Source organism: Peromyscus eremicus, chromosome 23, assembly GCF_949786415.1.
Source record: "Peromyscus eremicus chromosome 23, PerEre_H2_v1, whole genome shotgun sequence".
NCBI classification, from domain to species: domain Eukaryota; kingdom Metazoa; phylum Chordata; class Mammalia; order Rodentia; family Cricetidae; genus Peromyscus; species Peromyscus eremicus.
Window position 1 is genome coordinate 2,830,321 of NC_081438.1, and position 17,301 is coordinate 2,847,621.

General features: G+C 50.5%; 1 protein-coding gene across 1 annotated transcript in view; it reads right to left on the reverse strand.

The window, feature by feature from the left end:
* The window catches only part of Grk3 (G protein-coupled receptor kinase 3), a 94,913-nt gene that overhangs the window by 68,448 nt on the left and 9,164 nt on the right, over window positions 1–17,301 (reverse strand). Inside the window, exon 2 of the mRNA XM_059249127.1 lies at window positions 2,091–2,167. Within this exon, the coding sequence (XP_059105110.1) occupies window positions 2,091–2,167 (77 nt within the window). The remainder of the gene's footprint in view (window positions 1–2,090; window positions 2,168–17,301) is intronic.

Here is a 17,301-nt window from a genome sequence, read left to right on the forward strand (position 1 = left end):
CCGGCTCCAACTCCCCACTGTGGAAGAGGTTTCCTGACTGAGGAATCAGCTCACTGAGAAGCACCAGACGGGAAAAGACGGCGCTGCCCCAGCAGCCACAGCAGAGGCTGTTCACTCACAGGGTCAGAACAGTGGCTCCCAGCAGCGCAGATTCAAGGCTCTCTCTCCCAGACCCAGAGGCAACTGGAAGCGATTATTAAAAAACCTCCCACAGAAACGTAAAGGGTCCAGAACAGCCCCCAAGCAACCCTAAAACCAACAGACAGAAAATGGTGGAGACTTTTATTTCCCGGTTCCAAACCTTGCTCTAAATCCAGGGGCATGAACGCTGCTGGCCTAAGCCGACTCGGGGTAAACAAAGTCAGAAGCCACACTAAGCCAATTCCACAGTTAATGTTCAGCAGAGATTATCAGAGACAATCTAGTGGGGGAAATAAAATATCATGAAAGAGGGGAAGAGGCAGGTGAGAGGGCTCAGCTGATAAAACGGGACTGCAGCCAAGCCTGACTGCCCAAGTTCAGTCCCCAGAACCCACACTGCAGGAGAGAACCGACTCCCGAACAAAAGTTGTCCTTTGACCTCTCATGTGAGTCATGTGCACCCCACACACAAATAAATAAATGTAAAATAACTTATACAAGTAAACCAACCTCACTAATTTAGAGCTGCATACCACAGAATAAAAAACTTAACCCACAAAGCCAAACGCTAAACATAGAAGGAGAAAAAAACTGTAACTTTTAGAAGAAAGTTATTATGAACCCACTGGGCAAACACATCTTAGCTATGACTCTGAGCTATGATCAAAGAGAACATGTACAAACTGGACCTCATTAATATTAAAACCCCTTGGTTCCAAATGCCACCAGTGAAATGGGAAACAAGGCATTGACTACGAGAGCACATTCCCAAACATGTCTTCGACAATGACAAAAGGTCACCCGATTCTAAAGGGGAAGATATTTAAATGGACATTTCTCCAAAGACCATCTAGAAGTGGCTGACTTATACCAACGCCCTCAGTACCGTTAACTGTGAGGGAAATGAGAAATAGAACCCACAACAGGACGGCTGCGGCAGAAGGAGAACAGCCAGGAGCAGGCGCTGAGGACTCGGGGAACTGGAGCCCCCCACCAGGTCTGGGCATCAGGGCAGCTGCTTTAGAAGGGAGTCTGGTGCTTTCTTTAAAAGTCTAAGGTGAATGTACCACACAACCTAGCCACCCTACTCTTGGGTGTACATCTAAGGAAAATGAATGGCTATCACACACAGAGAGATATAGAGAGACAGACAGACAGACAGAGACAAAGACAGAGAGAGAGAGAGATTTGTAAATATTCACAGGTCACAGCAACTTTGTTCAGAAAGGACAAAAAGTAGAGATAATCCAACAGTCTATCAACTCCCAAATAAATGGATAAACAAAGTGTGGTAAAGTCCATGCATACCACCGAAAGAGAACGAAATGCTAACACATGCAACAGCGGACGAAATAAATGCGAGCCTCAATGTCAGTGAAAGTGGCCAGACCAGAGAGACCAAAGGCTCCATGCAGGGCGAGCCTCCCTCGAGGAGACAGTCTAAAAAGCTCAGACACAGAAAGCAAGCCTGGTGCTTCTGGATACGTTCTCGAGAACGGGGGTGGTTAGGAGTGAGGGGGGGAGGGGGTCTTCCTGAGGCACAGACGTGTCCGTCCAGTGTGAACAGGAGAAACCTCCTGAGTGACGTCGCTCTGTTGGAGAGAGGCAGCTCTGGGAACCTTCCCTGCTGTTCTTTACCTGCTGGGGAGGAGCTGAGCGGTCCTCACTCTCCCCTCCTGGTTGTGGTGTTACACCCTGACTCGGGACAAACACCCACCAATGACCTTAAAGCTTAAACTGTCTGTTTCCAAATAACTCATTCCCACGACGCGTTTCGGGGGGGGGGGGTATGCAGAGGTGAAGGGAACTGCTAATCATCGGGCTCCCTCGGTCCCCTCTTCAGCTCTACACGGTACACAGCACCAAGGGCTCTATGCAGAGGTCAAACTGTGACATCACCAGACCTCGCCACTGCCATGACAGTACCCAGACGAAGAAGCAGAACTCACCGATTTTCTGATTGAAAATCTTGTCAAAGGTTATTTCGTTTCTTTCTGCAAGATACTTCTGCATCACGCTCCGGATACTGCAAGAAAAGAGTGGCTGTTAGGGCATTGGATGCACAGTGCCCTGCAGATGCTCCAATGTTCCCGCTCGAGTGGCACTGTTTGAGGAAGCTTAGGGACATTCTGGAGATGGGACCTGGCTGGAGGAAGTGGGTTGCTAGGAGCATCACGTACTGCCTGATCTCGGATTTTTTGTTTGTATGATTTTTGTTTTGTTTGCTTCTTTGTTTTTTTGTTTTTGTTTGTTTGTTTGTTTTGTGTTTTGTTTTGTTTTGTTTTGTTGACCCAGATGTGAGCAAGCAGCCTCGGACTCTAACCACCACAGCTACAAGGCTCTCTTGATGCTATGTCTTCCTGGCCACGGTAGACTGAACCCCTATCTGAGTCCGGGTTACTGCGGCTATGATGAAACACCATGATCATCAAGAGCAAGTTGGGAAGGAAAGGATTGATCTGGCCTATGCTTCCACATCATAGGTGTGGTGGTTTGAGTAAGAATGGACCCCACAGACTCGTATTTGAATGATTGGGGGGGCACTATGAGGTGTGGCCTTTCTGGAGGAAGTGTGTCACTGGGAGTGGGCTTTGAGGTTTCAGGAGCTCAGGCCAGGCCTAGTCTCTGTCTCTCTGTCTCTCTGTCTCTGTCTCTCTCTCTCCCTCTCTCCCTTCTCTCTCTCTCTCTCTCTCTCTCTCTCTCTCTCTCTCTCTCTCTCTCTCTCTCTATCTCTATCTCTATCTCTATCTCTATCTCTATCTCTATCTCTCTCCCTCTCCCTGATGCCTGAGGATCCAGATGTAAAACTCTCAGCTCCTTCTCCAGCACCATGTCTGCCTGTACATCATGTTTCCCTCCATGACAATAATGGGCTAAACCTCTGAACCTGTAAGCCAGCCAGGGCAGGAACCTGGAGGCAGGAGCTGATGCAGAGGCCATGGAGAGGTGCTGCTTACTGGCTGGCTCCCCATGGCTTGCTCAGCCTGCTTTCTTATAGAACCCAGGACCAGGGATGGCATCACCCACAGTGGGCTGGGCCCTCCCCCATCAATCACTAATTAAGAAATGCCCTGCAGCTGGATCTAATGGAGGCATTTTCTGGACGGAGTTTCCCTTCTAGCTTGTGTCAAGCTGACATAAAACTGGCCAGCACAACCCTCAAACTATAAATCAGCATAACCCCTTCCCTTCTCTTGCTGTGCATTTGGTCACAGAGACCCACTAGAGTAACTAACGCTGCTGGAGATGGACGTCATGGCTGTGACCACCTGACCATGCGACTCTTAGGCCTCATGTTTGCAGAGGAATTTGGAAGAGTTTGGACCTAGGGACTAGGGAAGCCCTAAAATGCTATTAGCAGAACTTAATGGGCCATTCCAGGAGATGTTCACAAGGCTGGAATGCCCCAAAACACAAAGATAGTGGCCACACCCAGCATGTCCACTGGGACAAGAGCTGCCTCGGGGGGGGGGGGGGGGCAGGCTAGTAACCATTAGCATTACATTCTGGCAAACAGTGTGGCTGTCTTCTTCCTGTGTCCCTAAAACCTGAGGGAGGCTGAAATAAAATGGGGTGAGGAAAAGAGGCCACCTCAGGGTAGCATGGCATCTAGGCCAGGGTACGGCTATTGCTCGAACTTCTTCAGCTTAGTGACAGAGAGCAGAAAGATGAGCGTGTGAGAGATGAGCAGTTCACCAAGGAACGGACAGGAATGTGAGTAAAGCTGCGGTTACTGGTTGGATGCCTTGCCCACCCCTGATGCAAGGGGAGGGGCTTGGTCCTGCCTCATCTGAATGGACCAGGCTTTGCTGACTCCCCATGGGATGCTTTGCCTTTTGGAGGAGGGGGTGGGGGATGGGGGGAGGCTGGGAGGGAGCAGGAGGAGGGATGAGAGGGGGACCTGTGGTTGGTATGTAAAATGAATAAACAAAATTTTTAAATAAAAAAAAAGTTGCTCGGGGGATGTTGAAAAGTCAGGGCCTTGCAATCGTGATCACCCCCACCCCCTTTGGGAATGGGAATATTTACTCTACACACGTATGTTGGAAGTAAGAAACATATTTTTAATGTTACATGGACTTACAGTTAAGAGTTTGTCTTTAGTCTAGGAAGAGACTTTGGAGTTTTGGGGGTTTTGTTTGTTTGTTTGTTTTTGTGACAGGGTCCTGGAATTCTCTGTGTACATCAGGCTGGCCCTGAACTCACAAAGATCCCCCTGCCTCTGCCTCCCAAGTACTTTGGTTAAAGGTGTGTGCCACCCAGGCCAGGCTGAGACTTTGGACTTCTGAAAACAGCGTGGGAACAAGAAGACTTTTGAAGTGAGACTGGACACAGAGGCATCATGAGATGGCTGTGAGCCTACGGGGGCCCAGGAAGAAAGTTATGCTTTGGTGTGAAATGTCCCCCACAGGATCATGTCTTTGAGCTCTTGGTTGCAGCTGGCGGTGCTCTTTGGGGGCTGTGTGGGTCCTTTAGGGGGTGGGGCGCAGCTGGAGGAAGTGGCCATTGGGGTATGGGTCATGAGGTTCATAGTCAGAACCCACTTCCTGCCCCATCCTTACTTCCTGATCCACCCAGATGTAGGCAAGCAGTTTCATGGTCCTGCAGCCACATCCAGAAGCTTCCTGCCACCATGCCACCCCCACCGTAATAGACTGAACCCTCAAACGGTGGGGTGGAGCAAACCCTGCCTCCCTTCAGCGGGTTCTGTTCGACATTTGGTTACAGCAACGGGAAGAGGCGTCGATACAGTGGTGTATTTTAAAGACGACATTAAAAGTGCAGCTTAAGTGACTCTGATCTACAGAGGGAGGGAGAGTGGGGTCACTGTCCCTCAAAGATATCAGCTGTATGAGAGATTCCCCCCACTGCTATCCAGGACTGCAGGAACCATCCAGGGACTGATAGCAGCCAAGACTCCAGCCACCACACTTTCCCGGGACCCAGGGCCAACTCTGTATGTGGAGAATCCATTTCAGAAGATGCCAAAACTTACCCTCAGTATTCACCCCTCTCTAAAGTATGCATGTGTGGGTCCTTTAGCATGCACATACACACCACCTACACATCTATTCATGCACACACATGCTCTTCACATAGTCCCATGCATGCACACATACCCCACACAGTCCCATGCATGCACACACATATTCCTCACACAGCCCCCATGTATGCACATATATCCCCCCACAGCCTCATGCATGCATACGTACTCCCTACACAGCCCGAGGCATGCACACACATACTCCCCACACAGTCATGCATGCACACGTCCCCTGCACACAGCCCCAGAGATGCACATAAATGCCTCGCGTACACTGAGCACACAGCCCTATCCACATCCACACACACCATATGTACACTCCCACACAGCCCCAGACAGGCACACACAGAAATCCTGCTATCAATCTCTTCCTTAAAACAAAAGCAAAAGACTCTCCCCCGCATCCCGCCCCCCAGGTACAGGATTAGTGTTTTGAAATCATTTCCACACACCACCAATTTTAAAAGTGATTAAAAGGGAAGAGTCTAGTTACACTAAAATAAAAAACCTGAAATACTTTGAAATTAAAATCTTCCAAAACACACACAAGACATTTATGGGGAAAATTATAAATCACACACAGAGAGAGAAACGACAGAGTGGGGATATGTCCCGTGGTTATGAACAGAAAGAATGAACATTAAGAACATTCAAAGATCTGCCAAATTTCATTATAAAGTCGGTCTGAGCCCATTAGGACCCCGAGGGGACTTTCACAGGATCTAGAAACAAGAAACAAATTATACAAAACAACACAGAATCTAGGGCAGCCAGTCCATTTCTGAAGGAGGAGAAGTAAGAGACCAGGGCTCGTTACGAAAGCAGCATAATCAGGACACAATGACGCGCTCCCTGCAGAAGGAGCGGGGAGCTCAGAGAGCGAGCCCCCCACACACTGAGCTGTGACGTGTGACCGAGACAGGAAATGGAGAAGGGGGAACTTTTCAGTAGGTGAGCCCCAGAGCGCTGGTTCAGACGGAATAAAATCCAGTCCACCAGCCACTGACGGCAGCGAGCGAACAAGCTACCTCCATGGTTTACATTTACTCCGTGTGTGTGTGTGTCAGTCTGCAGAGTGCCCGTGTGGAGGTCGCAGGACGTGTGTGGGGTTTAATTCTCTTCTACCTGTGGGTTTGGGACACGCAACTCCTATTGGCAATTGTCAGCAAGGACCTTTACCCAATGGGCTCCTTCCTGGCCCAGAATTCCTTTTTTATAACCATTTAAAGACAAACCAAGGTATAATTCATTTTTCATTTCTGATGTATGTCATGTCTTAGTTAGGGTTTCTATTGCTGTGAAGAGACACACTACCGTGTCCCTCCCATGATGATAATGGACTAAACCTCTGAAACTGTAAGCCAGCCCCAATGAAATGTATTTCCTTTATAAGAGTTGCCGTGGTCATGGTGTCTCTTCACAGCGATAGAAACCCAAACTAAGACACAAACACACAAGTCTATGGGAGCCATACCTATTCAAATCACCACAAGTCATAATTAAATGCATATCTTGGTAGCACTGGTAGGTGAGCCTTATACAAGTCCACACAGCCTGTCACTCCTTGTCCTAACGATAGATATCAAAAGCTTCCGTCAGCCCCAGAAGGTAGAAATATATCCACAGATTCTGGAGTCCAGGCAGCTAGGGGTCTTCCATACAGGCCACGTGACACGGGACAAGACAGTGGCCTGCACTGACCTCCAAGCCGGGCTGTCTCATCTCAGCAGCTTGCTTTTTTCTTTAGCCCAGCGGCTGCTCCCACACTCCACATTGTGGGTCCTCCGCCTTTCCCCAGCCAAGCTTCTGTGGCTGCAGGAATAGCCCGGGATTTGATGATCATTTGTTTGTGGACATCTGTGTTGCCACCAGTTTGGGATTGTTATGAATGATAGATACCTTAAATATCCACGCCCAGGACATTTTAAGGACATGTGCTGTCATCTCTTACGGGGAAGTACTGAGGAGTTAAGAGCGCCGGTCGCCTGGAGAACTCTGTCACCCAGCCAGGGAAACCGTGCACACAGCTCCAAGCGCTCCGGTCATCTCACATTCCCACTGACAGTGTGTGATGTTTCAAGCTGCTCCTCCACCCTGTCCACGCTTCGGCTATTCTAACTTTTAGACACCTTGCCGTGTGGGGCAGATCTTGTATTTTAACTTGCCCTTACTTCCCTCGTGAGCAGTGATGTTGAACACGTCCGTACCTGCTGACTGGGATCAATACATCTGCTTTTGTGAGGCGCCTCATCAAATGGTCCAGCTTTTCACTGGGCTGTTTGCCTGGTTATCGACTGTAAGGCTTTTTTACGTAGCCTGGAAGAACAGAGGTCTATAAGACTCCAGTTGTCTCCCTGAATTGGACCCTCTTGTGTCTTCTCTTGGTTTATCATGGGGTCTTTCTGACACTGGTTTAGCTGATGACTTCCATGTTATGGATCATTTCCTTGATGGACAATCTGTGCTTTGCAGTACTCATACCTCCAAGGCCATCTATATTTTTCCTTAGAAGTTTCAGGGTTTTTAGAGCTGGAGAGATGGCTCAGTGGCTAAGAGAACAGAGGAGGACCAGGGTTCGCTTCCCAGCACTCACAAACACCTGTGACTCCAGTTCCATGGGATCCAAGGTCCTCTTTTAGACCCATGTACAGACACACACAATTAAAATAACAAAATAAGCCTTAGCTGTAGCTCCCATCAGGTCCAGTGTTCATTTCAGGCTGATCTCTGCACTGATAGGGTAAAAGGCAAAGGTCTTGTTCCCCATATTGTCCCTAAGGGTTCACTGTTGTGTGACAAGACCATCTGACCCTCACTGAGTCATCCTGGACCCTCTGTGGAGCCAATACCACACACCCACAGGCCTGTGTCTGCCCCACGCGACCCCTCACAGAAGCATCATGGGGTTTGGTCTTCCTTGTTCCTTTGCTAGCTTGGGGAGTTTCACGGGTGATCTTAATTCTTTCTGAGGTAGCTTGGCAGTTCCTGAGCTCCCTCTGGGCACTGATGTAACTGCATCTCACAGCTCCTGACGTACCTGCCTTCATTTTCTCCCCATTCAGATGGCTTTTTAATTTTCCCTGACACCTGTTTTGTGCGCTGCAATTTATTTACGTTCACGTTGCTTATTTCTGAGTTCTTGGAGATGTCAGGTGCCCGCCAGGTATTGATCCTGGCTTAATTCTTCGGTGGCTAGAAAGCGCATACCAAATGGCTCTGTTCTCTCTGGATTTGTTGATCTGTGCCTGACTGTCCGGCCTATAATCTATTTTTGAGTCTTTTGTGCACGTGGGAGCAGAATGCATGGGTGTTGCTACTGGAAGAACTGATTGACAAATGCTCGTTGGGTCTGGATGAGTAACCAATGGTGCCAATTAGATATTCCAGATTCAGTGTTACCAAGTTCCTCTCCTATTTTTTTCTGTAAGTTGCTGGGGTGGAGACGCAGAACTCACAGAACTCTCAAACTTTAATCCCGACTCTGTCCGTGTGTGCTTTTGATGACACCTGCCCTGTCTGTTTTGTAGCTCAATTAGACACACGGGGGAGGGGGGTCCCGCGCCTCAGTGATGAGGGGATCCGTCATCGAGAAACTTCTCTTCTTGATGAATGTCACAGCCTTGGTTCTCCTGCTTTTTTCCTTAAAGCCTGACCAGGTTGCTGCAAGTTTCTCTCAGCTGGTGTCTGTGTGGGGTCCGCTGCCTAAGCATCTCATGTTTTCCCACCTGGGTGAGTTTCTGGCTTGCAGCTCACAGTTGGGCCTTGCTTCCCTGTTCTTTTTGACAGTCTCTGTCTTTTGAAATATGTGGACAATTTGCATGGAATGTAACTATGTGTGGGGGTCAATTTAAGAAGATTATCCTGCTCTTGTATTTGTGTTTCTCATCAGCTCCTTTTCTTCACAGGTTTTTTTGTTTTGTTTTGGTGGGTTTTTTTTGTTTGTTTGTTTGTTTGTTTGTTTTTTGAGCTAGTTTCTTAGTCATGGAAATGCAGGTTGAAAGGTTTGCTTTTTGGTTTGTTTTTTTTTGTTGTTTTAATATTTTATTTATTTTGTGCATGTACATACATGCACATGCCACAGCATGGATATGGGGGTCGGAGGACAACCCATGGGAGTCAGTTCTCTCCTTCCACCATGTGGGTCCTAGGGCTCAGGTCACCGAGCTTGGCAGCAAACGCCTGTACCTGCTGAGCCATCTCACCTGCCTGACTTGTACGATGTTTCATAATCACACGGTCTGTTACTTCGATCCATCCCAAAACACTTCCAGTGTGCCCAGGGGATCCCTGGGTCCACTGGTGATCTACATCTGCTCCCACCAGAGGCTAGCCATCCACAGGTCATGTATCTTTGTACTTTGTGACCCCTAGAAATTCCGTGCAGAGTATGGTCTTTGTGTCTGGCTGCTGTTGTAGAGGCGGCCTGTGGGTCCCTTTCTTCAGCATTGCTGAGGGGAATCCTGTGGACAGCACAGACCCCGTGACTCACCGATTCCTGATTCCAAGAATACATGCACTATTCTCCACATGGAGCTAATACCACAAATACTCTGTGGACAGTGTCTGCCTTCTGGCCTCTGCATGGGCCTGGATGGCAAATTAGCCAGAGCAAGTGATAAACGTGCTAAGTCCCTTATCTGTCACCGGTGTGTCTTCTGTGGAAGAACAGCTCTTCAGATACTTTGCCGACTTTGAGGAGGACTGGTATTTTATTACTTAAAGTTGAACAGCAGCTGGGCAGAGAGACAGCAGTGCCGTGGAGACCCTGCTGAGTACGTGGACCAGACAGCTCCACAGCCAAAACGCCTTTGCTACTATCACATGAAAGGGCTGGCACTATGGCTCAGCAGAGAAAGATGCTTGTGGCCAAGCCTGACAACCTGGGTTCAACACCCAGGACTCACACAGTGAAAGGAGAGAAGGGACTCCCACAAGCTGTCCTCCGACTTCAATGCACACTCCCCCACACAAAATTAATTAATGGAAGGACCGGCCACCTGATCTCCTCAAGCCAGGGGAAGAGAGGCGGAGCCCCAGCGTGTCCCCATTAGACTCAGGGGCTAACCTGAATGCGTAGCTTCCACAGTTAAAATCCACCAAGCTCCGCCTGAGGCCTGGCTGTTTTACTCTAGTGCATAAATATTTTGCCCGGTAGGCATCACATTCCCGTAAAAGTCTAGTTGCACAGGAAACAGGTGGGGAGACCAGGCCAGCTGGTGTGTGTGAGTGCTCTGCAAACCATGCACACCCAGACGGCAGTTGTCACCATTCATCAGGGCCACAAACCACAGGCCAGCTTCTTTAAGAAAAAATAGCTCAGCCATCACTCCAAACTTTAAGTCCCTCAAAAACAAAACCGCAAGACTTGGGTGTTTTGTTTTCTACTGTACAGTTGCTAGAGATTTTCCACAAACAACTCATTAGGCACACAACCCAGAACCAAATATCCAAAGTCACCATGGAAACTTTGCCTCGCTGTGTAAGCCACCAGACCACACAGGCTGCAGTCATAGGCTGTGTGAGTGTCTCACCATGCAGATGGGGACCAGCTCCTCCCCAGCCTCCTCCATCCCCAGCTCCTCCCCAGCCTCCTCCATCCCCAGCTCCTCCCCAGCCTCCTCCATCCCCAGCTCCTCCCCAGCCTCCTCCATCCCCAGCTCCTCCCCAGCCTCCTCCATCCCCAGCTCCTCCCCAGCCTCCTCCATCCCCCAGCTCCTTCCTCACCTCCTCCATCCCCCAGCTCCTCCCCAGCCTCCTCCATCCCCAGCTCCTCCCTCACCTCCTCCATCCCCCAGCTCCTCCCCAGCCTCCTCCATCCTCAGCTCCTCCCTCACCTCCTTCATCCCCCAGCTCCTCCCCAGCCTCCTCCATCCCCAGCTCCTCCCCAGCCTCCTCCATCCCCAGCTCCTCCCTCACCTCCTCCATCCCCCAGCTCCTCCCTCACCTCCTCCATCCCCCAGCTTCTCCCTCACCTCCTCCATCCCCAGCTCCCCCCTCACCTCCTCCATCCCCCAGCTCCCCCCCAGCCTCCTCCATCCCCCAGCTCCTCCCCAGCCTCCCCCATCCCCCAGCTCCTTCCCAGCCTCCTCCATCCCCAGCTCTTCTTTCACCTCCATCCCCAGCTCCTCCCTCACCTCCTCCATGCCCAGCTCCTCCCTCACCTCCTCCATGCCCAGCTCCTCCCTCACCTCCTCCATCCCCAGCTCCTCCCTCACCTCCTCCATCCCCCAGCTCCTCCCTCACCTCCTCCATCTCCCCAGCACTCAGTCTCCCATGTAAATCCCACAGCCGTGAACAATCCAGCACCCACAGTCTTTGTCCCTGAAAGCTCACAGGCCAGTGAAGCTGTGTGACCTTAAAGCTCCTTGTGCTACTCCAGCAAGAGCTGGACAGTCAATGCCATGTCGTGGTGTGTGTGTGTGTGTGTGTGTGTGTGTAGTGTGATGCGAATGTATGCCCACATGTGTGTTCCAGCACATGGAGGTAAGAGGTCAATGAGTTTCTTCCTCTATCATGTGCCATTGTTTTTCTATTTTTCTTTTCATTCATTTGTTATCCCATTTATCTACTGATTGACTGATTGATTGATTGAATGATTGATTGATTGATTGATTGATTGCAATCACAGGGTCTCACTGTGTGACCTTGGCTGGCCCAGAACTCACAGAGATACGCCAGGCTCTGCTTCCCAAGCAATGAAAGATGTGCACTGACATGCCCATACCCCGCACGTGACACCTTTTTTGAGACTGAGTCTCTCCCTGAGCCTGGAGCTCACAGATTCCATGAGGTCAGCTGGCCAGCCATCCACAGGTATCCTCCTGTCTCCACGCCCTGCGCCAGGGCTACAGACAGGAGCCACTGGGTGCCTGAGTACTGATGACACAAACTCTGGTCCTCCCAGTTGCACCACAAACCCACGGTCCCAGTCCCCTCTTCTTCGCACTACATCAAACGTACTTGAACTTCATTACCCAGGGTTCCAAGGGGCAGCACCGGACTGCACCTTGTCCAGCCCTGTCCCCCTGCATCTCTGCACAGCTTACCCTAAGGGGGCCCAATAAACAACTCTCTGACAGGACAGTGCCAGAAGAGTAGCTGGAGACTGAGATCTGAAACCCGCCAATCCCAACTGGCCAAATGCAGCCTATGAATGAGCCTCTGGCATCCAGGACCCTTCATGCTGAGGGGGCTGTTCCTCACCATCCTCCACCTCCATCTGAACAGAGAAGAACCCAGACAGCCAATAGACAATGCACCTCAAGAATTAGCGGGGTCCCATGACCAAGTTCTCAGTGGAACAGTGGAAGCTTTACCAGAAGGGACAAGCTCTTCCATGTCACTTCCTTAAAAGGAGGTTGGTTTGTCCTGGCTCCTCCCCTGCTCCTGCTAGGGATGCATCCCACACTGGGGTCCGACCTGGAGCAGAAGCCCACAGGAAGGGTGGGGAGGACAGCAGGGACAGGGAGCAGCCATGGAAGCAGAGCCAGCCGCTCGCTCACTGGCTTCTTGTCCTTGCCAAACCCGGGGTCATGAGAAGCCAGACACCAGGGCACACACCGGCAATCCTGGCATGGGAAGGAGACAGGAGTTCCTGTGCTCCAGAGCCACCCAGCCCAGCCTAATCAGGGAGCTCGGGGAGAGACTCAGGCCAAGAAATGAAAAAAGTGAATGTGGAGAGCAGCTGAAGGAGACCAGCAACAGTGACCTCTGACCTCCACAGATGTATACACACACACACATGTGCATGCTCCCCTACATATGAATGCATATACACACACACATACACATACACACACGTGCATACTCCACCACACACACAAGCATACACACACACACACACACACACACACCCTGGGCCCTTCCACAGTGATCCTGATGTAACACAATCTTAAACCACACCCTGCCCGACAGCACTGACCTTCAGTAAACCCTGAGGGCCCTCAGCTTCCCTTTATCTCAGTTTCTCAGACAACTGACACCAGCGAGGCCAGTGGCCAAGTGTGACATCCTGTACTGACACTGACTGGAGCCTTCAAGTTACTTCTCAAAACAAAATGAGCCTCCCAGGAAATGTCCTCCCAAGACTCCAGGAGTCCAACCCCTACTGCCTTGCCCTGAGCCCAGTGGGTTCTAGCCTCCTGTCTCATTAGTCACCAAGAAATGGTTAGGTTCCTCAGCTAGTATTTTTCTCACGTAAGGTTCCCCAGAATTGTCTAGAGAAAATGATTCTTGAGTCAGATATAGTGGCGCACACCTTTAATCCCAGCACTAAGGAGGCAGAGGCAGGCAGATCTCTGAGTTCTCAGCCAGCCTAGTCTACAGAGTGAGTTCCAGGACAGCCAGGGCTACACAGAGAAACCCTGTCTCAAAAAAACAAACACCAAAGCCAAAAAAAACAAAAACAAAAACAAAAACAAACAAACAAACAAAAACATAAGTCTCACAGATTAAGGAAAGCTACTGAGCCCAATGTATCCAAATCTGCAGTTTGAAATAATGTCATCTCCTAGAACAATGGTTCTCAACCTTCCTACAACCTTTTAATACAGTTCCTCGTGATGTGGTGACCCCCATCCACAAAATTATTTTCCTTGTAACTTTATAACTGTAACCTTGCTACTGTTATGAATCATAACATAAATATCTGTGTTTTCCAATGGTCTTAGGCGACCCCTGTGAAAGGACCATTCAACCCCCTCAAGGGGTCACAACCCACGGGTTGAGAACCACTGTCCTAGAACTGTGCTTTTGTACAAACAAATGAATCCAGGAGTTCCTGATATCACGAGCATAAAGAACCTTGTCTTAAAGTTCAACGCTTTGGATATCGACCATACCGTACACAGGATGGCAAACTCTCTCTCTTTGGGGGGTTGGGTGGGGATTGAACAGAACGTAGTATGTTAGACGAGTGCTCTCCCACCCAGCACTCTCCACTAGGCTGCCTGCTCTGAACTTTGTCAAGGTAAGTCACGGGCCTTCGACCTGTGGGCCTCCGGCCTCGGCCTCTCAGGTAGCTGGGATTCCAGGCCTGCACCACCAGGGCTTGCTTTTTTTAAAACACATGCTCCCCCTGGGAGGATGAGGAATATTCAGCTGATAGCCATTCATGTGCTCATAGTCGGTCCTGGGCTTGATGCTCCCTGCCCTGCAGGGCCTCATCTAGAGGAGGCCTGGAGAACTCGGCCAGGACAGTGGCTGTTCCCGTACTGTGCAGGACTGCAGCTACTGACCGGTTCCACCGTGAGGACGAAGAGAGAAGCAGGGACAGGAGGCGCTGGCTTTTCCAGGCCAGGAGAACACAGCAAATAAACGCGCAAAAGGCCAGTAATTTTCCTTTAAATGCAGGGAGACAGAAGCCACAGTGGGACCCGCTCGCCTCCACGGCACTGTGAAGACTCCTGGATGCCCACCACAGCATCAGGGCCGATGCGTCTGCTGGAAAGAAGCACCTCCCTCCCGAGTCTGTGAGGAGAAACTGCCCAGCAAAAACTGAGTCACTGACAGAAAAGGCCTGCACCCTCAGCACTGGCCGGGCCGCCTCCTCCCTGAAGCATTGTGAGCCTGGCAGACACGTCATTAAATGAGAATCGCCCAGCAGAGAAGTGACAAGCTAAGTCACCCCATCCGAGGACAGTCACCCCATGCACCCCTAATCTGAAGACCCAGAATGCAAAATACTCCCGAATCTGAAAGCACTGTCTGTTTGTTTTGATACGAGGCCTCAGTAACAAGATGCCCTTTAGGGCCACGGGTGGGTGATGGGCATGACCCAGGGAGCTCTGTGATTATACTCGTGTCCTACCTCATTATGTTCCTGCAAATATCCCGAAATCTAAAAAGATAAATCCCCAATCCGGGGACACCTCTGGTCCAGGCGCCTCTCCTAAGGGCACTCAGTCTTTTAGGCTAGCATTTGACAACTTGGGTCACATGAGAACTTCAGGTTGGGGTCTTCACATCCCTCAGTCTCCCCATCACAGTCTGTAGTCTCAGGGTTTGCTTAGGAGAGCCCTGTGTGTCCCCCAGGCTCGTAGATGTAAGTTCCCTTGCATTCTGATATAACGCTTCTAGGACAGCATCATTAAATGCTCTGGAACTTGTTTCTGCACACCACGTAGAGGGATGAGACTCTTGCGTGATAGCGACTGTCAGAGCCCCCACACACACACCGCCCCTTCCCCGACAGCTCAGTTACTTGTTCATAAATCTAATCTGTGGACTGCGGATGCGGCTCCCTGGGTTTGTCTACTTTTGCAATCTCGGGCTGGTTACTTTGTCCCCTTTCTCTCCTGAGTCAGTGAGGATCCACTTACGAGTTCCTTTACGGCCTTCACTGACTTCGTTCAGTGGTGGGGATGAAACTGAGGGCCTGCCTCTTCCCCCCCCCCCCCGTTGGGCGAACGCTCTACCTCTACCACCGATGAGGTCCCCAGCCCCCGTGTTTTCTGGAATGAACAAGCTCTCTGGACTGACATCTGCACACTGCTGCACCTGCTCTGGAAACTGTCGCTCTCGATTATCCAGAGTCTCTTTAGTAAAACTTTGCTTCTCCTCCTACTGGTAGCAACCCATCTGGAAATGCGTTCATCGTTGTGGCGTGGTGGGGGGGTGTGGGGAGGTTGTGCGCATGTCACGGTGAGCATGTGGAAGTCAGAGGACAGGCTGCTTGCGGAAGTTGGTTCTCTCCTCCCACCGTGGGGGTCCTGGGGATTGAACTCGGTTCACCAGGCTCAGCCACAAGCCCCTTTACCTGCTGAGCCAGCTCATAGGCCTTCAAATGATTTTAAAATAGAAAGCAGTTGCGGGCATCTTAATAAGAAGATGGGGGGTGACAGCCAGGCTCTTCCTATCTCCCCACCAGGTTTCTTCATTGGCACTGCAACCCTAGACCTCAAGGAACTTCAGCAAAGCTCTTTGCACCAGGAAGTTGTCAATGCAGAACACTGCATCTGTATGACACTGTCACCGTCCACTTGTGGGTGACAACCGAGGCCCTCACCCTTGAAAGAATACAGCTAACGCCTTCACACCTCGCCATCACCACAAAAAATCCCCAAACCAGGCTGCTTGCCCAGCACCAAGCCCTGGGTTCCACCCCAGCATCACACAAACAGGGCACGGTGGTGCATTCTGTAACCTCAGCACTCCAGAGGCAGAAGTCAGAATACCAGATATTCAAGGTCATCCTTGGCTACACAGTGAGTTTGAAGCCAGCCTGTACTACATGAGATCCTGTTTCTAATAATAATAATAATAATAATAATAATAATAATAATAATAATAATAGTTATTTATTAATATTATTTTATTATTATTCTCAGCCAGCAAGAGTGGAGTATAAAGACACCCAGAGCCCATCCTTAGCAGCTATCAGGCTTGGGGGCTCCTTTACTTCCCACGCTCCCTCCATCTCTTAAGGTATTTTAAGTCAAATCTCTGCTCCGTTTGTGTTTCTCAAAACTGTGGGCATTTCCTCACATGGACACTGTGCACTCTGCCCCGCCCCGCCCCAACCTCTCCATCCCAGAAGTAACTGTGACTCCTGAAGGTGCACAACCCTCTCCCTCTTCAGGGCCAGTCTTCCCATGGTTGTGGGGCTTGACTCATGATCTGGTCAAACCCACCTGTCCCTGATTGTCACCCAATGCTGTGGCTCTGCCCTGACCCAGAGCAGTTAAAGAAAACGTTAAATTCAAGTCTATGACACAGCACGGAATAAGTGACCAACAGCCACCAGTGAGTCTCTGAGGGTCTCATGTGCACGCATGTACAAAGGGAAGCGAGAAGTTGGTGTTGTGGTGGTTGCTTTCCTGCAGGCCAGTCTACACGTCAGGTCCAAACTGTTGCAGGAAAGTGGAGGGACTATGAAACCACAGGACTCGTCACCTCCTCCTCAGTGGGCTCTGCCGTCATGTGCACTGACTGCCCCAGACAGATGGGAGAGAGCCACAAGCCAGGCGCTGAGGAGAAGCCGCCAAAGGGAGCCGCCCCAGGTCTGTGCAGTGGCCAGCCGTCAGTCTACAGCACGGAAACACAGGCAGGCATCTGTTTTCACATGGATCCAAGCATGCCAGCCAGCCGCTGATCAGACCCTGGATGTGTCTGCTGGG